We start from the raw sequence: 24,089 nt of genomic DNA, 5'->3' as shown, positions 1-24,089 counted from the left end.
GTGGCATCATTCTGTAAAATTGAAAAGAGGTTCAGGATAATGTGAATTCCAAGTAAATTGTTACTTCTTCAACACTTTCTCTTCATTATCAGTTGAACAAATTCTGAAAATAAAATTCCATTATGGGGGGGGGGGGGGGATTTTCAAGATTTCATCTTTACACGTAAAACTGTCTATGTCAGGAAGTCCGTTCATCTTGATTTTATCTGATATACATATTTTTTAACATAATTTTTAAAGATTTTTACAGTATCTTCTAGACTTTGCTCTTGTTTGTTTTTCCAACTTTCCTCTGAAACAGAAGAAGCATTTTTGCTTCGCTTGAATAATGCTTTCTTTTTTAATCTATTGTTATCATCAATACATTTAAGATTTTTCTACAGCAAGTTTGTGTAAACAACCTAAAATATCAGCACCATTCCTGTAAATCATTCTCCCTAAAAAAAATTCTTTGGCACCTAGTATGATAGGGCTCTGCCAAGACACGACTTCAACATGGTAAATAACCAATGAGGACGATGAAAAACCTTCTGTTTAACACATAAGCCTAATTTGTTTGTATTTTTGTTTAAAATAGATTGATATTCAAATAAATTTTGTAAAAGCAACGCTTTTTCTTCTACAAAAGAATTTATGACAAATTCTAGACAAGACCTGAAAGAAAATAAATTTATATTCTCTGTTATAGGTGTAATACCACCAAATCATGGTACGTCACATCTGGTTGTATACGAAAATAGGTCGAAACAAAATATTCCCTTGAATTTGATAGTTGTAGGCAATCAATCCTACATTTCATTGCAGTAAACATTTCTGTTTGATAAACATATGTCTTGGGTATTTCAAATCACTGTTATTTTTTTATTTGAGGTTTCTAAATGAGTGAAATTTACCCCATTTTGTTTTATTCATTGGCCTGAAAAGTTGAAATTTTGAGGGAATGAGAGGTATAAATTGACCAAAAGAGACCTTATAAAGAAAACAAAGAAGTCCATTAGTGGTCTTGATCTTCCTAAAACCCTTTTGTGTATCCTATTTAACTGTTTGTAAGCAGATGAGATAAATATTTGATCATTTATTGGTCCACACTATAGTCTATCTTGATGTGGCTTGGTTTGGATTTGGCGAAGAAATGTCGTCTTTCATTATGCTAGATTTTTTTTCAAACTATTGAACTGATTATGACAAAACTTGACAGGAATGCTTGAGACGAAAACAACAATGTAAATGTCAACGAATGATGTCTGTTATGAGTTTTTGTACAAGGTTTTTTTTTTGTATTTTTTGTTCTGTCTATATAATTGTGTAATATTTTACATAAGGGGATAACAGTAAATGGGAGGTAACTCTAGAGTTGTTGTTTTCGTCTCGAGACAGTTGCTTTTTCTTGATGGTAAATTGTTTTCAAAAGTTTTCATTTCATTTGCATATTAAGCGAAAACATTGACCAGCTAAAAAAAATTGTTTTAACCCAGGTGTTCATTAAAATTACTATTACAAGTTCCTGATATTTTACTACGGTTGTCTCCGCGTAGATTCAAATCAGATAGATGACATGGTTGAATATTTTTCTTTGTTGAGGTATTCCACCCACAAAGAACAGATGTACAGGAAGGGTCATTGTAACCCATGTTTGTGGCAAATTCAATCTTGTAAAACACAACAATGACATGGTTGCAAGTGGGGCAAACCCAGCATTACAGCTGCACCAAGATACTTGGATTTCATTTTCATTATTTACAGCCTACCAAACATCATGTGACTCATTTCTGACAGATTGTGATGGAGTCACATGGGACTGTACTACTTGAGATCCATTTAATGTTTCACAAAACACAGTATCAACAAAGCCAGACTGGTAATATGAGTAGGCCTTTTGAGTTTTGTAATGTCCAAGGAAGTCCATATATTATTCTTTCTTAGATAATATAAAAGAAAATATTTTACCAAGGTCTATTTTGGGCCATTCCTTCACATCTGAAGACCTGGGGTCATCTATATTTGCCTCTTTTAATCTGTTATCATATTTTGTCTTTAGTTTGCTTAGTTGCTCCTGTTCTGAATACTTTAATGGAATGCAACAAAACATCTTGATATTAGCTGTTGCTTGTTTCCCATACATGAACGTCCTCTCGTAGACGAGAAATCTTTCAAGTTGCCTATAGTGTTAGAGGAAAAATCCTCAAAGGCATTATCTGTATCAATTTTAAATTTACCTGTAAAATAAATTAAAACTATGAATACAAATTCTTAAAGTTTGAATTTATTTTTGTATGCCCCACCTACGATAGTAGAGGGGCATTATGTTTTCTGGTCTGTGCCTCCGTTCGTTCGTTCGTCAGTGCGTCCGTCCGTCCCGCTTCAGGTTAAAGTTTTTAGTCGAGGTAGTTTTTGATGAAGTTGAAGTCCAATCAACTTGAAACTTAGTACACATGTTCTCCATGATCTGATCTTTCTAATCTTAATTCCAAATTCAAGTTTTGACCCCAATTTTACGGTCCACTGAACATGGAAAACTATGGTACAAGTGGGGCATCCATTTACTATGGACACATTCTTGTTTCTTTTCAATTCAATTTCAATATCCTCCTAGAGGCTCATTGACAACCTAAAAGAACTGATTTGTTAGCACATCTTATTTTTTATCAGCAGTTAATTTTTGGTGGTCATAATAAAAGTTTTAGGGATCACCTTGAAATTTTCTGAGCAGACTAAGAGACTTAAAGACCAGTGTAACATACTCAAGTTTAATTGCTACTCATAAAGTTAAGTGAACACATCTTTATTAACACAAACTTGTTTACTCCTAGTGAACATGATTATAACAGGTTGCTGATTGATATATGGTACAATGTTACATATTCAGTTGCTTACAGAATACATTTGGTCTATGGTGGATAGTTATCTCATTGTCAATCATATCTAATGTTCTTATTTTCATAAATAAAAAATTAAACATTCATGACATAATTTTGAAATGTTACATCATATCACTGTTGTTTTTTTTTTTTTTTTTTGACATTGCTTGAATTGAAGTTTTAGACTACAGGCTTTATTATCAGTTTTATATAATATTTTGCTCCATGATATTTGAAATTTTTTTTGACTTTTTATTACGTGGACTTCACTTGTTTTTTTTTAATATAGATTTCATAATACTTGAATTAAGGTAAGGTTTGCGTTCACAGGGAGACAACTCGTATTCAAATCTTGGAATAACGCTGATTCACTCGAGCGTTTGAAATCAGCGAAATTTACCTTGTTATTGCAAACTTAATTTGCAAACATTCTACTAATCGTCTGCAAAATGTTGAGAAGTAAAACAGGAAAATTTCAATCGAAAAAGTCATTTGTTAAGCAATTCAAAGCACAAGAGTCCAAAAGAAATATATCAGTAAGTCATCCTGTTGATGAGCCCATTACAGAAGATCACAACTACGTGCATGCCAACACCTATCCAGTTTTCTCAGACTCAGACCTTTAACTTGGTGCAAGCTGTACCATTGACCCATCTCTAAATGATGACTGGAAGACAGGTAGACGGGTAGTCGAGCTTCAAGCCTTAGCCCAACAGATGTTTTGCACCTCGTGTGATGCTCGACTACACCTGGCCGACATTGAGAGTGAGAGACGATATGGTTTAGGCAGCATACTTTTTATACGGTGTCAGAACAGTGTGTGTAGTTCATTAAACGACGTGAAAACAGGAAAGAGAACCAACGGAACATTTGACATCAATTCAAAATTATCACTAGGTAATTACAATGATTTTTGTACATACATTTAAATACATATATTATAAAAAAAAAAATGAAATGAAAGGGAACAACTATGTAATCTATGGGTGGGGAGGGCAGGGATATAACTGAAGACTGGCAGCTGTAGCCCACAGCTTAAATTCAACTTAAATTGTGTATGCAAAATATATATTCCTATATAAGAAAAGGAATCTGGGTCCATTCTCACTGATTTACGTTCGCCCTGATACCTGTTTGCTCAAGGTACATTCGCCCTGATTTGTATTTTTTTCTAATTGTTGTCTAGTCCTGAGACTACTACAGAAGTACAGTAGTTGTCTCAGTCTAGTCTCATGATTTTAAGTATTTGAACAAACTATGTTAGGGAGCTACCATTTGATTTTTAGGGGGGGGGGGGCTAGGATGAAATTTGAAAAAAATAGGCAGGACAGGAATTTTGAGTAAAAAAAAAAGGCAGGATGAGCAACTTGGTAAAAAAAAAGGCAGGATGACATTTTGTGTTAAAAAAGGCAGGATTAACTAGTAAAAAAAAAAGGCAGGGCCGAATAGAGTAAAAAATAAAAAGGCAGGACAAACATTTTCATCCTAGCCTCCCCCCCCCCCCCCCCCCTTTCCCCCCATAAAAATCAAATGGTAGCTCCCCTAAAGTTTGTTGAAAAATTGACAGAATATTTATATAATCAATTTATCATTTTCCCTTTGATTGACGCAGAGTAGAATACTGTATTTGTCTTCATATTGCTTTTTGTTAACAAAATATCTGTATTCATTAAATCACAAATGCATGCAGTATAACTGAGACTAGTCTCATAGTATAATAATAAATGAACTTGTAAATCCGTTTCGTGATTTACATTTCGTACATCATTGTTTTCATTAATTTCAAGCTGAATATTTTATCAAAACAAAACAAAACGTTTGTTTTTATTATTCATCCATCAACTGAAAAGACAAGGATCACAATAATCAGTGGTCCGAATTATTGAGCAATTACTGATCCTAAACAAGCAATAAACTGAATCTATCTGAATAAGTTAATTAAACTTCAATGCCCTGAATATTGAATTTTTTTAGTAGGGCGAATGGACGCTATGGGAGAACAATCCCAAAGGGGAACATATTATTAGGCCGAATGGACCCAATAACCAAGAAAAGCTGAAATTTAAGTAGCGCACATCAAATTTTAGGGGCCATTGGCGTGTGGGCTCCTGCTAATTTCAAACCCTAAATAGGAAGAAATCAATTATCTGACACTGTTTTGTTATTTTTAAACCATTTAAAAAAATAATACCCCCCTCTTTTCCCCTTACAACTGCATTTCAGCGATTGTTAAAAAAACAAAACGAATGATTGTTGCTATATATCTTGTCCAAGATTACTCTGAAGTCCAACGTCTGTTTAGCAAGACAAGCCGATGCCGTGGGAAGATCTATATTAATTTGATATTTGGTAAAGATTTATCATGACCAGTTAAAGTTTGAATCCAATACTATAAGGTTAAAGATTAAATTTTGCTGCTTTATAATTTATTATTTTCTCATTTTCTGTCTACATTAGCATGATTCATATTAGGCAAAAGAAAAGAATATTACCATGATGACCAGTGATGTAAATTTTATGCCCATCAAATTTCGGCCCATTGAAGATGTGATTTTACATTTTTGGAAAAAAAGTGGTGTTGTATCAGGCAGTCCCTAATTTGATTTCTTCCTTATGTAATTAAAAAACGGATTAAAGCTTAAGTGACTTATTATAAAGCTCAATGACTAAAAATTCATTCATCCAATACTATGTATACATTTTCAGCTTTCCTTCAATAGCTTGCATGAAAATTAATACAGAATAAATATGTCAATTTGACAATCATGATTTTAATAATGAACTGATATTTCTGTTCAGTGTTGATGCAATTAATGTGATAAAAAATGTGACTGTTCTTGGAAGCAATTGTTCTTTAAATTAATATGTATGCAAAATATTGTAGCCATGGTACACACAGGAATGGGCCCAGTACAAATTAACAACTTGCTTGCAACTTTAAATTTACCACCAGTTGTGCCGTCCACTCTTAAGAGAAGGGAACAAAAGATTGATACAACTCTGGAGACTGTAGCCAAAAAATCTTGTCTTGAGGCCCAAAAGGAAGAAATTGAAAAGGGAAATGGAAAGGTAAAAAACTTAAAATTCCAAATGATTATTTTTATATTAAATATCATGAATAAATATACAATATATGTACATTGTTGGAAAATATAAGATTTATTTGTATGAGCTTCAATATAAAATATACTGTTTGCAATAGCATAAATTGTTCTAAATAATAAGAATGTTCTTATCCCAAGCAGAAAACCCTAGCCGTTTTTGGCACAACCTTATTGAACTTTTGATCCTCAGTGCTGTACAACTTTGTACTTTTTTTTACTTTCGAACTTTTATATCTGGTCGTCACTGGTGAGTCTTGTGTGGACGAGGCGCGTTTCTGGCGTACCTGATGCCTTTTGTTAGCTATTATTCATCTGTTTCTTTGTCTAATATGTTCTATTTATTTGTATTGTAGTCCTGAAATATTATTTTGTCATTTTAATGTTATATTTAACATTGCCATTAAAGTGCGAGGTTTAGCATGCCACAAAACCAGGTTCAACCCACCAATTTTTTTCTTTAAAAATGTCATGTACCAAGTCAGGAATATGGCCATTGTTATATAATAGTTCGTTTCTGTGTGTGCTACATTTTAATGTTGTGTCGTTTGTTTTCTCTTATATTTGAGTGTGAATTCACATTACTATAAGACGTGTCACGGTACTTGTCTATCTTGGGTTTGATGTTATATTTGTTATTCTCGTGGGATTTTGTCTAATGCTTAGTCCATTTCTGTGTGTGTTACATTTTAATGTTGTGTCGTTGTTCTCCTCTTATATTTAATGCGTTTCCCTCAGTTTTAGTTTGTTATCCCGATTTTGCTTTTTGTCCATATAATAGATTTACGAGTTTTGAACAGCGGTATACTACTGTTGCCTTTATTTACAAAACTTAGATTTTTTCGAAAATCTAAGGAATTTTTTATCCCAGGCATAGATAACTTAGCCGTCCGTATTTGGCAAAACTTTTTGGATATTTGGATCATCGATGCTCTTCAACTTTGTACTTTTTTGGCTTTATAAATATTTTGATATGAGCGTCACTCAGGAGTCTTATGTAGACGAAACGCGCGTCTGCCGTACTAAATTCAAATCCTGGTAATTTGATAACTATTAATGTTATCAAAATTCCCGCTATGAAATTTCCGGAAGTAAACAATCGCAGTGACTACGCAACTTGCCCCCTATCAAAGGCGGCGATAACCGTGAGGTCACGTATTCATCCTGCAATATAAGTGGAATCTGTTATTTGCTGATCTAATATGGGTCAATAAATGTATCCCTAATGGACCTTGAGATGAGGTAACGTAATTAAAAAAGAATATTAGTCCACCATACAATTGTGAATGCTGTGCTTTTGAAAATGGACACAAATGAACAATACGAGCTGTTTTATAGAGCTGATGTGACAAGAAAAAAAATGTAGATTTGACTTTAAATAAATAATTAGAAAGGACAATTTTTTTTATCAAAGTTAATGATCAGAAATTTTTGGATTATTTCAAGAGGAGAGTGACGACATTTTCACCTTCCGGAGAATTTGTGAAAAAAGTAATCACACTTGCCAATGTAACCAGACATGTATAAATGTATCAGCTTCGATATGAGCCACAATACATATTCCAGTAATAACATTAACGGTACAAATTTTCCTGCAACAGATGCACATTTCGACAATACATGTCTCTTTAGTGATGCTTGCGGCCAAAATTTTTGAAATCCAAAGCTTATATAAAAGATGAAGAGCTAAAATCCCAAAGGTCCAAAAAGTATAGCCAAATCCGTGAAAGGAATCAGAGCTTTGCATGAGGGAGATACTAAAAATTTCTAGCATTTTGCAACAGCAAATTTTATCAACACGAAAAAAATCCGTATTTTCATGCCGGCTACTGGGCTGGTGCTATCCTCGGGGACTAACAGTCCACCAGCAGAGGCATTAACCCAGTGGTAGTAATAACATTAACGGTACCAATTTTCCCGCACCAAATGCGCTTTTCGACAATACATGTACCTCAGTGATGCTAGTAAACGATATGGACTGAGCATCTAAGGAAAACGTTACCATCACCGCCTACGGATAGTTAATTAAAGATCTTAACCCATTTGTCATGTCGAGGCCTGTTATAGAGGTATGGGTTTTGCTAATCTTTGAAGGCTGATGTGTGACATTATGTTATATTTGCATACTTCTAGGTCATTTGGTCTCTGGTGGAGATTTGTCTATTTTGCAGTCATACTTCATAATCTTGGTTTTTTTTTATGCACGTGGAGTTTTACATTTTAATATGACATGATAAAAATGATGTAACGAAAACTTTAACATTTTTCACCCTGAAAAGTCGATAATGTTATACCGAAATGAACAAAAGGTGTCAATTAGACAACATGCAGAACAAAATGAGATCCTAAAATCAACATACAGTCTTCAATAATAGGCACTTGTGTATATAATACCATATGTCACGAGTCTTAAACAAGTTCTGAATAACTTACACAGAAACCATCCAAAAGGCGTTGTCCAGATACCATAAGTATCAAGATATAAAAGAGGGACGAATGATACTAGAGGGACAGTCAAACTCATAAATCGAAAATAAACTTGACAACTCCATGGCTAAAAATGAAAAAGACAAACAGAAAAACATATTACAAATGACACAACATATTAAACTAAAGAATAAGCAACAGGAACCCTACCAAAAACTGGGGGTGATCTCAGGTGCTCCGGAAGGGTAAGCATATATAACACAAAACAACCAATATATAGTTATCAAAGGTACCAGGATTATAATTTAGTACGCCAGAGTACCAAATATACTGACATTACAACGAACACCCTTCCTGTAAGTCACCAAAGTACTAAATATGCAGGCATTACAACGAAATACCTCATGTGAGTCCCAACTATACACCAAAGTTCCAAATCTGCATGTCGGTAGAATATCTTATTATATGACATTGGAAATATATAAATAAACATAATAAACAAGAATTTGTTTTAAGTTGTATGAAACTAGACGTGATATTTATTCCATTATCTAACCCAAAAACAAACTGTTTGGATCTGTTAAAAATCGGATGGAAAATCGTATCATGTAAACAAAAAGCTGTACGACTGAATCAAATCGGATGGGAAATCGGACCGTGTAAACGCATTTTATTGTTTAGTCTTTTTAAATAATATACATTGGGCGTGGCTCGGTACTTAAATATCCCGTCCTTGTGTTATTGTGATCGGGTATATTTTTGTTTTCTTGTCTTTCGTTTTTACTAATGTGTATTTGTCTATACGTCTTTTTGTTTTATTTGTTATAACGCAATGTTTAACATTCAATTTAATAGAGAAATAAGTCTGTAGATTTAAGATAGTTTTTAAAATCAATAAGTAAATTCCACAAATATGACTACAAACGATAAAAATAAGCGATACCATATGTATAATTGAAAACTCATATGCAGATAATTTTTCAATCCATCTGGCGATACGCCCCTTTGGTCCCTTAGGCTAAAAAAAACAAATTAAAGGTTGGTGGTCGACCCGAATCGAAAACTTTCTACCCAAAATGTATTGTCGGTAGTACTCTAAAAGCCTAAAGCCAGCAGTTCTTTATTAGTGACACAATAATTTCTTTCGGCCTTGTTGAGGGTCCGGCTGCCATAAGAAATTACTTTTTCTTGGCCTTCCTGTACTTGACTCAATACGACACCTATGCCGGTGTCACAGGCATCCGTATCTAGAATGTATCCTCCTTGGTCTATTGGGTACGCTACTATTGGGGCCGTCATCAACAAATCTTTAATTTTCAGAAAAGATTCCTGACATTCTCGGGACCTAACGAAATTTTCGCCTTTCTTGGTTAAATTTATAATCATGGTAGCTATTTTGGAAAAACGTTGTTTGAACATTCGATAATAACTGGCTAGTCCAAGGAACTGTCTGACCTGTGTGACGATGAGCGTCCCATTATCTCACTTTCATCAGGTTGTCCGGATTTGGTCTAAAACCATATCCAGACACAACATGCCCTAGGAACTTAACCTCGGTCTGTAAAAACTGACATTTATCTGGTTTTAATTTTAAACTTGCCTCTCTTATTCGGTGTAGTACAAACCGTACTCTCCCCATATGCTCTTCAAAATGTTTGCCAAAAATTATTACATCATCTAGGTAAATAAGACATATGGACCATTGTATACCTTGTAGTACCAACTTCATTAAACGATGAAAAATTTGGGCGGATGATTTTAGTCCCATATGCATTCTGGTAAATTCGTGCAAGCCATATTTGGTGACAGAAGCGGTCTTTGGGATATCAGATTCTTTCACCGAGACCTGGTGATAACCAGATAGCAAAGCAACACAAGTAAATAGGATAGAACCAGCTATGGTATCTAGGAAATCTTGAATTTTGGGTAAGGGAAAAGCATCGTCCTGACATAATTTATGTACGGCGCGAAAATCTATCGTTGGTCTTACTTTAATGGCATTTATAGTACCTTTTTTTTTTTAAAATAAGACATAAAGGACTTCCCTAGGGTGACGTTGACTTTCTAATTATGCACCGTCTTTCCATCTGTTGGACAATTTCTCTTTCTTTATCAGCAAATGCTAAAGGTACTCGCCTGGGAGGCTGCTTTATAGGTTTGGCTGTTCCAGTATCTATACTGTGTTTAATGAGATGGGTCAACCCAATGTTATCTTCATTCTTTGAAAATATATCATCAAAATCACGTAGAAGAGAAGCTATTTCTTTAAATTTCAGCCTTATTTCTACCATTCTGGGCCTTCTTAAAAACTTCTAAGAGGTGGGGAGGAATGTTGTTGACTTCATCTGGTTCCCAATTACTGGTACCAATATTAGGTTTAGGTTCAGGTCTCATCCTAGTTACTGATTCCTCAAATTCCGGAATCTTAAGACTCTGACAGGATATCTTTATGCTGATTAAGTGATAATCATCGAACACTCGAGTATCTGGATGTTTCATTCTCAGAGTTATCTTCGATATTCATCAATGATACAATTTCAAATTCATTTAAATGTGCCGTAAAAATAATAGTGTTTTGGTGTATGATCTCCTCATTCATAATAGTTATCAAAAGTACCAGGATTATAATTTTATACGCCAGACGCGCGTTTCGTCTACATAAGACTCATCAGTGACGCTCAGATCAAAATAGTTAAAAAGCCAAACAAATACAAAGTTGAAAAAGTTGTGCCAAATACGGCTAAGGTAATCTACTCCTGGGGTAAGAAAAAGGGTTCATAAGTCTTAACATTACCAGTCACATGACCTACGAGATCAGCTAGGCAGGTAGATTAATTAGGATTTTTCAATAAAATCTGGGGAAGGTTCAATTTAAAAACATCCTGATGTGCCAACCAGCTATCTTAATCTGTCTTCTCTACGTAAGCTTCCGGGATGACTTTACTGTATCCTGGTATAACTGTACGGTATATAATACTTCATCAGCCAACCTTATCTTAGCAGGACGCTTTTTACCCATAACAAGGATATCCAATCACAGCAAAATATTGTCTGCTATATGGGCTACCACTAGCTCCATATCAAAATTACAGTTTCCCAATCTCACTTCAAAATAAGCTGTACCCAACTCCTTGAGTGGGTTTCCATCAGCTTCCATAAGTGAGTGCGACTGCACTAAAGTTGGCCTGACTTCCGGTATTCTTAAATATATCTCTTCAGATAGAATGGTTCTAGCAGCTCCGGTATCTACGGTTAAAACAGTGCAGAAACATTTTATGTCAGTTAATGCAATTAAAATTCCACTTTTGTTCACAACTATGTAAAGTCACTTATGAAAGCTTAGCTACCGTTAAAATTGCCGATAACGATGACATTCTTATAGACATTTTTTTTTTTAATTTTGACAAGAATCGAAACATACACGAAGTCCGATGGACTTTATATACCAGGGCGTTTCTTTTACTTTGCGCATTATTTCCAATCGGCTCATGGCTTACGGTACCTTGGTTGAACATTTGAACGTTTTGAATCAGGACGAAAGATGATGAAACTGAATAATATATCATATTAAAAAAAAATCATGGAACTGCATTTATTTAGCTATTTAAAAGATGACAAATATCCAGAAACTTATGGAACAGACGAAAAGAGACAACGAAATTCGAAGATCGTTTGCTAAAAATATGTTATTAGAAATAATATGAAGTTAAACTGGATAAATCATCAAAATGAGTTACAGGAAGTGTTGTTTGGGAGAGAGGACATTGACAGCATACTAGACATATTTCATGACTACAAAGGTCCTTTGGGTGTTGAACATTCATACAATGCCATTTCCGAAATTGTTATTACTGGACAGGAATGCAAAATTGTATGAGGGAGTTAATTAGATCGTGTAAAAAATGTCAGCATGGTGGATACCTTAAAAAACAATGATGAGCTTCATCCAATACCAGTTATATCGCCTTTGTATCACATAGGAATTGACTTAGTAAAAATGCTTGTCTCATCAAAAGGAAACATATATTAGCTAACAGTTGTCGATTATTTTTCAAAATGGCCAGAAGCAATACCAATACCAAATAAATGGGTTTCCCTGCAGTTTACAGCAGCGACCAGGGAAGGGAATTTGTGAACAAAGTAGTTGAAATATTGTTCCAAAAAACTAAAGCAGCTCATAGAATTTCCTCCGCCTACCATCTACAAACAAATGGCTTTGTTGAAAGGTTCAACAAGACAATCCAGCAATTGATACTTAAAGTTTGCTCTGAATCCCATGATGGTTGGGACACAAATATCAAGGAAATTTTATTTTCCTATAGAACTTTGAAAAACAAAACAACTAAAACGTTCCCGTACAATGTAATTTTTGGAAGACCTTCTGTGATGTCTAAATCCGAGATGAGTTTTGAAGACTTAAAACCCGACGAAGTCCATTCGGCAGTCAGAAGTTTAAACAATCTAAGAATATCTATCAACAAAACCGTTTCAGAAATTGTTAAGGAAAATAGAGGATCGAAAAGAGTACAAAACGCAAAGCGTTGGGCAAAACGCACGACGAATCAGTAAAGGAGGGAGATCAGGTCCTTTTATTCAACTCTCGAAAAGCTTCAAGAAAAGGATCAAAACTTGAAAAAAACATGGAAAGGTCCATATAAGAGTGTAGCAACATCTTCGTCGAATGGGAACAAAATCGCAACAAAATATAATATTAAAAAATTGAAGAAATTTATATCCAGAGAATCAATATCAAGTGAGAACTTACCCGAAAGTCAGGTTAATCAGAATTGTCAAACAGGTGACTTATCCTGGTATCTATGATGAGTTTATTTACCAGCAAATGAACCGACTGTCATCGCTTATAAAACCATTTATTCCGATTGATATCGAATGGCAGAAAAATGTTTTGAAATCTTCTCTCTCTATCTTCAACTGTCATCCGGTTCATTTGGAAAACTCATCATTTGGATGTCCCAAACATGTTGTTTTCAGGAAAGGCGATGGCAACTTATTTCGATCAATCGCCTATGCTCTGAAAGGTGGTCAGGTGGGCCATGAGAAAGTGAGGTGCTTCATTGTTGACCGGATATTTAAGAAAAAGCAAATTATATCAAATATCTTTGGTAGTAAATATTTGGACGAAAGTAATATGAGACAGTCAGGAATTTGGTCCACAGATAGGAAATTTTTTTCGTCAGCTTCTGCATAAGAAACTAACATAATTATGTATTGTCGATCGGGAGATTCCATGAAATGGCTTCACTATAAATCTAATCAGGTATGAAGTCTAACATAATCAAATGGATCTACCCAGAGAATTCTGGAGGAAACCTCTTTAACTTTGTTGAATCTTTAGTGTAGTGGTTTAGATAGCTATATTAAGTGTCGTTATATTACAAAATATGGTTATCACTGTATATATCAGTACTGTTCAGTTTATGTAGTTTAAGAATTAATTTATTTCCTAGTTCTGCATGTTATTTAACGTTCGAATCTTCAATAATTTCTTTTAATATCACAACTTTATCATTTGAACAGATATATATTTGTATTTATTTATTTAAATAACACTACACAACGATAATGAGAGTATTTTTAGACTTGAACGTTATCTCTACGGCCAAGAAATACAAGAGAGATTTTCTCCTGTCGTGAATGTAAAAAAAGGAGATAGGATATGATTGCCAATTACATATAGCTATTTCCAAATTCGTTTTTCTACATCACTCCAAGCGCCCCATTACGATACGATTTAATAAGGAAGCGATCACTAGTAAGGCGTTTACAATAAGCTTGGACTTCCTTAAAAGGAGATTTATTGTAGCACTTAAATTTTCAACAAAATTTGAACAAAAATTAAAGAAGTAGAACAATGCGAATAGACAGGTCACTTACATCTTAATTAGGAAACAAAAACTGAAAGAAGATAACACAGTATTTATTATTTGATTTCATATTTACTTTCAACGGAAATTTGACTATATAATAAATTGTTTCCTTATCCTTCCCATTTGTGATAAATTTTTGTTTTAAATACCCGTGTTTATTACAAAATAAGGTAAGTGGTTTTTTTTTGTTTTTTTTTTTATTAATTCACAATAATCGAAACGATTTCCGTTTACATATATAATATGCAGTTTACATACATGTATGCATGTAAGAGCTTAATTGAACGAAAACTTTGAAGATAAAATATTTCGGACTAACAATATGATTAATTTCAGTAATGTTGACAATGCATCGATCGGTGCTTTTCGTTATTGTCTCACTTAGGTATTCTAATTTATCTGTTGTATACATTACTTTTAAGAATTGAATGCTTCTTTTTGTAACTTTATTGGGGTGTAAAAGCGTTGACCGAAGTACATTTTGTATGAAGCGCGGAAGCGCTTCATTCTAAAAATGTGCGCACGGTCAACGCTTTTACAACCCTATGAAGTTACAAAAAGAAGCATTCAATACTTATAATTACAGTTTTTAGCTAGGATCACGAAAACACGATTTACATCAAGTTTTTATTTAATTTACCTGTGCACTTTATTATGGGACCTCGTGTCATCATGAATGATAAGTTTTATTGTGTGATACAACTGCTTAAGGAATAACACGTGATGTGCAGTTAGCTAATCAGAATAACGTATTATAATGAAACATACATCTTATGTAGTTATGTCTTAATAACATGCATTTAAGTATTTTTCTTCACTTTTATAAGGGTTAACAGAATATAAAATAATCGACAAAAAGCGCAGAATTCTATAAAGAACCAACAAATGGAAGTTTTTAATGACATTGACTGCTATACAGCCCTTTTACGGTGGGTATAAAGAACTCCCCATCCAGACCCGCTTTTATACGTTACTGAACTCTTTTTTTTTTGTGTACTCTTTATAAATTATGCAGGATCGGACTAGTTTTAACTTTGCTTTCACCTCTTTTTCAGAATGACATAATGGAACTAGTTGTCATCGTAGTACATACTTTATTCCTTTTATTATGTACTTGTCACCAAGATGATTTCGAAATCAACACCATAAATAAAAAACCCAAATGTAGTTTCCGCATAAAAAAATTAACGGTCGACTGCACAGGGAAAAATCTGACAAGAATTCCGAACTTCAGAAAATCTACAAAAACGCTTATTCTAGCGAATAATCAAATACAGGATATACCAAATGGAATCTTCTCATCACATGGAGCTTTAGAAGTTTTAGATTTATCGCATAATAATCTGACAAATTTGAGATCTTATTCATTTAAAGGACTGGCAAACTTACTGCGCTTAAATTTAAACAGCAACAAGCTCGGTAAAAAAAATAAGACATTATCAAAAAACTGTTTTAAATATCTTCCAAAATTACGACATCTATCCTTAAAAGGAAACACTTTTACAAAGTTTCCTGATATATCTTCAATTCGATCACTGCAGATTTTGAATGCTACCGTAAGCTTTATCAACGGAATGACCTTCTACCAGCAATCTTCATCACTTGAAAATCTAGCCTACTTAGACTTATCTGGTCCGTCGTCGTGTAAACCAAAATCATTGAACAAGCATACATTTAGTGCTCTCCCGAGTTTGCTTTATTTAGATGTATCAAATATTGATTTGGGTAGTATCATGAAAGAGACGTTTTCACAAATGAAATATTTGCAGTATTTGGACATATCTTATAACACAAGACTGGGATTTGTGGGAGTTGAAAATGTTACACACGATTTACCAAATACATCCATACGAGTTTTCAAATTTCAGAAGATAGTTCCAACATTTTCTATGAATCAGATGCTAATGATAGATCAGATGAAGCCTCTTAATGGAACCAAAATAAGAGAGATTTATGCGGATAGTAATCGTATTCAGCTGGTTGAAATAGGAGCAATCAGCTATTTACCAAACACTATAGAGAAAATTTCCATTGGTGAAAACTGGCTATCTTATGGATCTTACATTTTTGAACTGCAAAAACTCTCTACAAAAATAATAAATGCTTCATTTCTTGCCTGGTCACATGACCCTAGAGAGGAAGACACGGGATGGTGTGTATCTGGAGAAAATTCAATGGAAATCGACAAAACCTTTAATGGATGTATGTCAGATCACGGAACACAAGTCTCAGGAATTACGAAACACTTATCCCCTTTGAAGCTCGATTACTTCAAAACCATCAATCTCCCTAAAAATCTAAAAGAATTATATTACACCAGCTGTAAATTACAATTTGAGATTCCAAAACTAAATTTCAGTAAGAATGTTTTGGAAAAAGTAGATTTTTCTTCGAACATATTTTATTCATTGAAAGGTCCTTTGGTAAATTTAAAAAACTTAATTTACCTTGATTTATCAAACAATTTTTGTTCTAATATTTCTACAGTATTTTTCTCAGGAACTCCAAATATTAAGACGCTTAAACTTCAAAATAATCTATTAGGATTTATTTTGCCAAAAGACAAAGGAGGTGAAATATTTAATCATTTAGTACATTTAGAAACCATTGATTTATCGGAAAACAAAATTTCGACCATACCCCGTTTACTCTTTAGATCGCAGGTCAATATACAGAATATTCATTTAGCAAGTAATTTGATTGAAAGATTACATTTCCAAATTGAGCATATGGTTAATCTCTCTTTTATAGACCTTTCAAACAATGCTATAATGTTTCTCAAAACTGAAGAAACAGACGAACTTGACAAAGCGGCAGAAAGAAGCGGCAATCTTACAACAGATTTAAGCGGGAATCCAATCCAATGCACATGCAACAATATAAATTTTATCAAATGGATAGCGTCAACTAAGATTCGTCTGAAAAACTTAAAATCGTATTCCTGTCTCCTTAATAACCAAACAAAAACCACACTCAAACACCGAAACGCGCTTTTAAAAATGCTTGAAAAAGAATGTTCCACGTATCTTGGTTTGATATTGGCTACTGTGTCTTTAGTGGTCCTGTTTATCATCGTTGTAATAAGTGGACTTATGTACAGATATCGGTGGAAGCTGAGATACCTGTATTTCATGACAAAATTTAAATTCAATAGAAGACCGAATTTACTCGACCTTTCCTACGACTATGACGCCTTTGTTTCCTATGCCGAAGAAGATCAGCATTTTGTACATGAAACATTTCTAACCAATATTGAAGAAGGAGCAGAACTTCGAGTGTGTCTCCATAAGCGTGATTTTCTTGTTGGAAACGAAATTGCTGCCAACATTACTGATGCCATACACAGAAGTCGCAAGACAATATGCATAATCACTAATCATTTTTTAAATTCATATTGGTGCATGTTTGAATTCAACATGGCGCGAATGGAGAGTATTTACTCTCGAGACGGAGAGAACATTGTGTATTTAATTTTCCTGGAAAAAATTCCCTCAAAGACTCTACCTCTGGTTTTATTGGAACTCGTACAGTCACAATCGTACGTAGAGTTTCCGAATGATGAATATGGCGACACTCTCTTCTGGGAGAATTTGAAGAAAGTAATGTCGGATTAACTAATAAATGGAATTTCAAAGAGAAAGAATCATCAAAGTTAATAGCAATTAATGTTCTATTCAGAGTTTACTCGCCTTAATTGCTATGTAAAGATTTATAGTCAAAAACGCATTGTGAATCATAAATCTAAAATTAAATTTTCTTAAAGATTTTAGCGTATGAGATCCTTTTTGGGAATTGGTGGGGTTTGTGTTGCTTGAAGTCTTTAGTTTTCTAGGTTGTGTTTTGTGGACTGTTGTCTATCTTTTGGTATTATTTCGTTTTCTCCTTGGCATTGTCAGATCGTTTTCGACTTATGATCTTTGGTATCTGTAGCCTCTTTTTTAATGCGTATTTTCAAACATTTTTATCATTCAGAATAGCATTGTTTTAAAGCAGGAAGGTGTTTTTTGTCAGATTTACAACTGAAAATAAGATAAGGATTGCAAATTGTATGTCGTCAGTATTCACTATCGTCATGATCGTGCAAAATAAGGAAATGTTATTATGACCAACTTATTAATAATTTCATTTCAAAGTTTTAATCAGGTCAGCTATCTAAATTTTCCTTAAAGACTCGTGCATTTTTTTAATCTTGAAGAAGGATTAATGTAATTGCTACATGTACCTTACACGATGACTCATTTTGGGAAATATTGTTTCTATAGTGATTTCTTAGGTGTAAAAAAAAAGAACACTTCCTGTATTTGGCAAAACCGTCCAGAACTATGGGCTCGCAATACTCCTTAACTTCGTACTTAATTTATCCATAAAAGGAAATATTAACAAAATATTAATAATAACATATATCTACACAAAATGAATATTGCTTTATTTTGGGACACATTTTAAAGGTTATTCCGTATTAACATTATTTTTTATGAAACTAAAAAGCAGAGATGAACTTGAACATTTCATTTCAGGTGATCAGAGCTTCAGTTTGAAACGTTTGTTGTTGTTTTTGTTTTGAATTTTACATGATTTTTGTTGTAATTTACATGACATGTTTGCACTTATTACAGAACTCAACCATTAATATTCATGCAAGTGGTTAATTAAGTTGACGAAATAGCTCAGTATTTATATTAAGTTCAAAACCTGATTTGTTTCCCTTTATGCATATCATTACTTTGTCTTATTATATATACGAACCCAGCGAAATGTGCTCATTATTGAGACGGAATTCACAGACGCAACAAAACAGACAATGCATAGTGAATCCGTGTCAAGTCTTTTCTTATTCCAATATTCACCAATCTCAAGGTACACAATCATCAAACACCATCGTTTATTTCGCTGCATTTCGATCTGCCTCTGAAAAATAGTAGAAACAGTAGCGGTATCTCGCTAAATTTGACTTAACAGTAAATAACATATGTACATAAAAATAACACATTATCTAACACTAACTTGTATTTACAATTTTATTTGAACCCTGCTTCAAAATTCAGAAAAATGTAACTACTAATGCTGCAAATCAGGAAAATTGAATAGGGAAAGGGAGGGTGGGTAAAATGAAATAATTCTTAGCCTTTTAAACCACGTCGTTTCTTTTCCAATTGTGTTGAAAAAAGGAAGAACGCCAATGTGATTTCGATGACGTAGGTTGCAGCTAAATATCGCAAATATTTTAAGATAACACAAAGACAACTATAAACCAGACCACTGCGGGTAAGACATTTAGAAGATAATTTTAAATCCTATTATCCTTGGACTAGATGATCAGAAAGACAAAACGATTTAAGGTGTTATTGGCAGTAATTGGCCACAGTTTAATAGATTAATTACACAACTATCAACTTCAAACAATATATTTTTTCTGAAAATTGTCAACTTTAATGTTCAATATAATTATATATTCTAGCACTTTGAGACATAATCTATGATGGTTGCCGACTGTTCTTAAATAGCAGACCATATCTACTCAATTTAATAGGTCGAACATCTATTATAACCTTTGAAATCAACCCTGGAAACCACAGGCTAATATTAAAATTGATTTTGTTATTTAATATATAAAACGTATCAAAACGCAACGAAATGTGCCAAAATGGACAGATTGTTTAAAACCCTTTTTTGGACAGCATGGTCATTCGTCACATGGTGGGGATAAGCTGCGCCTAACTGTGATAATTACTGCAGTATTGACCAATAAACGTATGTCGATAATCTGATGATACTGCTGATACACTTTTAAAATATTCAAATAATATATATTCAAATATTTATTGCCATTTAAACTTTAAACATTAAGTTTGTGACATACAAAATAAGTAAACAATATAACTGTAATTCACATATATATATATATATATATATATATATATATATATATATATATATACAATCATTCATTTACAGTAAATATTCCAGTGTCCCCTGTCCTCAGTTCTAATGACCTTTTGATGTAGGACCCCAATTTATTTACTTGTGATGGTGTTGATGGATTGAGTATAAAAATCAACTTTTCTTCATCAGATAAATCTTGAACAGAAAAGTTAAAATCCAAATATAACATTCCTAGACTTCTATAATATACTGACCGACTTTAGAAACGCAACACTTGATTATTCTTTTAAACTCCCATTTTTAAAATATGATTTTTTTTTGTAAACAAACTTATGAACAGAAAATTCTTTCATTACTTCAATGTTTAAAAAAAATCCTCTTCTTTGTAAGGGTATCTGCGGCAGCCGAAAGTTCTTCAAGTTCTATATCATCTTGCAAAATTCTTTCCTTTGTTCTACTAATTAATCTTGTAACTGCACTACGGTGACCACCACGAATTGCTTTCAACTTCTCCATGGATGACGGCACCAATATCGTTTATCGTGTTTCTTGTGGTCAGTACTTCGCTTAAGGGTTAGTAATGAAAGGCGTGTGTTCATATCATATTGTATTAAAGTTATGAGACGTTGCGCACAAGGCAATGTTTTACTTTACGTTTACAATAGACAACGTAAACAATAGGTAACGTAAGTGATGTTAGTTACTAAGTAATTGTACAGCGGCAAATACTTGACATATATGTTAAATAGGATGAATCAGATTTCCAACTACCAAGCACCTTTTTATAATCATCTACATACCCTACGAACGAAAGAGTAGTGGCATACATATTCTAAAGGAATGTGACTTATAACTAGACACTTTATAGCGATTTTACCTTTATTGCCTACCGTTAACTCTCCTACCCTGAATAACCCATGAATTGCTTATGAAAATGCTGCGGTGAACAATTTTGTTTCAAACTGTGACGACCACAAACTTGGAAGTACACCTACAATATTTTCCAAAAGTTCTCTAATAAGTGGTAATCTCGAATCCAATTGAGATTTCGCGCACCTTCAACCAATATTTTGAACAAAAGAACACGGTATATTGTATAACAAGGTACAAGGATTATAATTTAGTACGCCAGAGAGCCTAGGTCCAACATAATTTAAACGAAAGCCATCCCTAAACCCAGTAAACAATAATTCTGGAAGATTGTAATAATTAGTCAAATACTTTCCAAGAACATGAACTTTAACTGGCTTATGACCTTTGACCCATAACTGGTAACCTTGATATCTTGGTCTTAAATACAACTGTGGGGTTCTGAAAGAATATTTATCCAGAGGTCTTAACTGTAAACGAGGTCGTGCAATAAAAGTTGGACGAGTTCCGCCCTACATTCTACCTTGATAATTATTTACCATCCCTCGAGGACAAAATATCAAAGGATGAGCAGCAAAACATCTAATGCATGAATGGCTATTCGTACAAATAAATCTAGTGCAAGAACCATTATAAACTTGAAATCATAACACTTGTGTGTGCGTCGAACTATTGACTTTTTGGCATTATTGTTTTGCCTGATATACATTAACCACAACTCCAAATCTATGTCTGCGGGTTCAGAGATATTTTCAATCTTAACTGTTCATCATATTGTTTCCACCCTATACTATATGAACCACATCGTTTAGCAGCTATTCTGATATTATTAATGTATTTCAACAACTCTTGAAACTTTTCAGGATGAGCTAGACAACATACACTTATAAAAACTAGAAATGCATCAATATTTGTAATTTTTGCTGCAATTGTTTTTGTTGCAACAACAGTTCACATTGCACAAAGCAAATGGTTTGTTTAATGGAATTGTTTTCAATATTTGTATTTTGCAATAATGCCAAATCAATAAATTCTCCATTACCTATTTTCTCTTTATTGGCAATTGATATATGCATGCCCAATTCATAGCTTGCTTTGGTAGATTGTAAAATAAAGTTGGGATGGTAGTGTCAGGAGTATGAGTTCTGAATACTGGAGGAGCCGTTAAAATTGTTGTGGGCACCGACACTGCTGTGTGTATGTGACATACGATTACCATATTCATAAACAAACGTGTAATCACAGCAATCAGACTTGAATACAAACAGGCAAACATCTAAAATTTAACGTTTCTACAATGAACACAAGCTTAAAATATCAGACTTAATGTAACTGGCAATTCAAAATATCTTAAGACCATGAACATATTTCATCGATTTGAAGTTTATGATACTATACAAAATCGGGAAACAAAATACCGCATGTGCGTAATAAAATTGCGAACGGCAAAGTTTTCTCTGTAAAAATAAATCAATTATAAAAAATCTTCCTTGCTACACAAGATAAATCTATGGAACTGTGACCGTTGTGCGAAATAATTACGCACGTTTCATGGCTATGATATAATCATAATTGATCGCTTAAATTGTACAAATAACGATGCAATAATGTTAATGCTATAAAATTAAAGCCCTTTTCTTATTAATTTCACTATGGTAAGTTATTTCTTTAACAAATTAAACATCGATGGACACTGTCAACAACCGCAAATATTTTAAGATAACACAAAGACAACTATAAACCAGACCACTGCGGATAAGAGATTTAAAATATAGTTTTAAATGCTATTATATTATTTAATACGTTATTTTGACCTATAGATGTTTTGTTTGTGTCGTAAGATTGCTGTCTCATTGACGTATACCTTTTTTTATACTTTTATTGATATTTAATTGAGATAATTTTGTATGGAAATTCTTCTTGGATATACAGTTGTTTAATTTTTTAATTTTTTTATATCAGTTGTTTTGATCGTCATTTCGAATATGAATTTTTATTGTATGTTAATTAATATTGTACAATGTATGTTGTTGTGTGATAGAAAAAATCCAAAATGAAATCACTTGGTTGACAATGCTACATGTATGGCCAAGGGTTTTGTAAACATAATTTCACGTCTAATATATATATGATGAGTTTACTTAGTTGGTAATTCTGCTTGTTACTATTTAAACTGAACTTTTTACTTTTTGTGATAGGAAATGTGTATCATAATTGTTTGGTTTTTTTAAATTTTTGTATCGATATAAAAGTTTTTTTTCTTAAATCGTCCTAGCAATGCATAAAAAATATAATAAATCACAGTGGCAAATCATTGAAGTTAAAATACTTCATATTTCTTATTTCTTTAAAAGGTATTCAAATAAAATTCTCTTAATTTGAATAACGGATGTACTTTAAAAAAAAATATTAACAAAAGTTAATGATATCAAATTGTCGTTCAAATTTTGTGAAATATCCGGTCCGATACCCCTCACTGTGTCATTTAGTGAGATAAATATAACTTTAAAGTGATTTCTTCAAACGATGATCATACTTTTTTTACAAAATTCGAATTTCTTAGAACCGTTTTGTATTCGAATAGAGTACTGATAAATTGGAAGCAATTAACAGTAGAATGATGCATTTCAGGTGTTAATTTAAAAGGTGCGTTAACTGCGCCACATTTATTACCACCGAATTGACATAAAATTTTTATATACATGTACTCTTTCAAATTAATTATAAAAAAATAAAGGAGTTCAATTGGTAACCATAAAGGAGGCATGAATTCGTACTAAGGTTTCAGAACTGCTTTGAAAAATTCGTATTTTCGGACATGACACTATTAAACATCGAGAAGATATTCGAAGACTGCCAATGTTCATGCGACCCGATATTATGATAAATAAATACTGAAATCGATAGACCGATAATATGTGCAATAGAATTATAAAGATTTTTTTTATAAAACTGTATAATTTCATGCCATAATAGTATCATGATTAAAAATACAATATGTAAACTCATTGTTCATTCTTGTCTTCCTTGCGGTACTCCTGTTTTTCATTAATGTTGACATT

The 24,089-nt window shown here is 33.1% G+C and overlaps 1 protein-coding gene across 1 annotated transcript; it reads left to right on the top strand.

Moving 5' to 3' along the window:
* Positions 1 to 15,333: 15,333 nt before the first annotated feature.
* On the top strand, positions 15,334 to 18,039 carry LOC143044939 (toll-like receptor 4). The gene has a single exon (XM_076217238.1). It carries the CDS (start codon positions 15,339 to 15,341, stop codon positions 17,886 to 17,888), a length of 2,550 nt encoding a protein of 849 aa, XP_076073353.1. The 5' UTR covers positions 15,334 to 15,338; the 3' UTR covers positions 17,889 to 18,039.
* Positions 18,040 to 24,089: the final 6,050 nt, after the last annotated feature.

Source organism: Mytilus galloprovincialis, chromosome 1 (assembly GCF_965363235.1).
Source record: "Mytilus galloprovincialis chromosome 1, xbMytGall1.hap1.1, whole genome shotgun sequence".
Classification (NCBI taxonomy): domain Eukaryota; kingdom Metazoa; phylum Mollusca; class Bivalvia; order Mytilida; family Mytilidae; genus Mytilus; species Mytilus galloprovincialis.
This window is presented reverse-complemented; position numbering and strand designations above follow the sequence as displayed.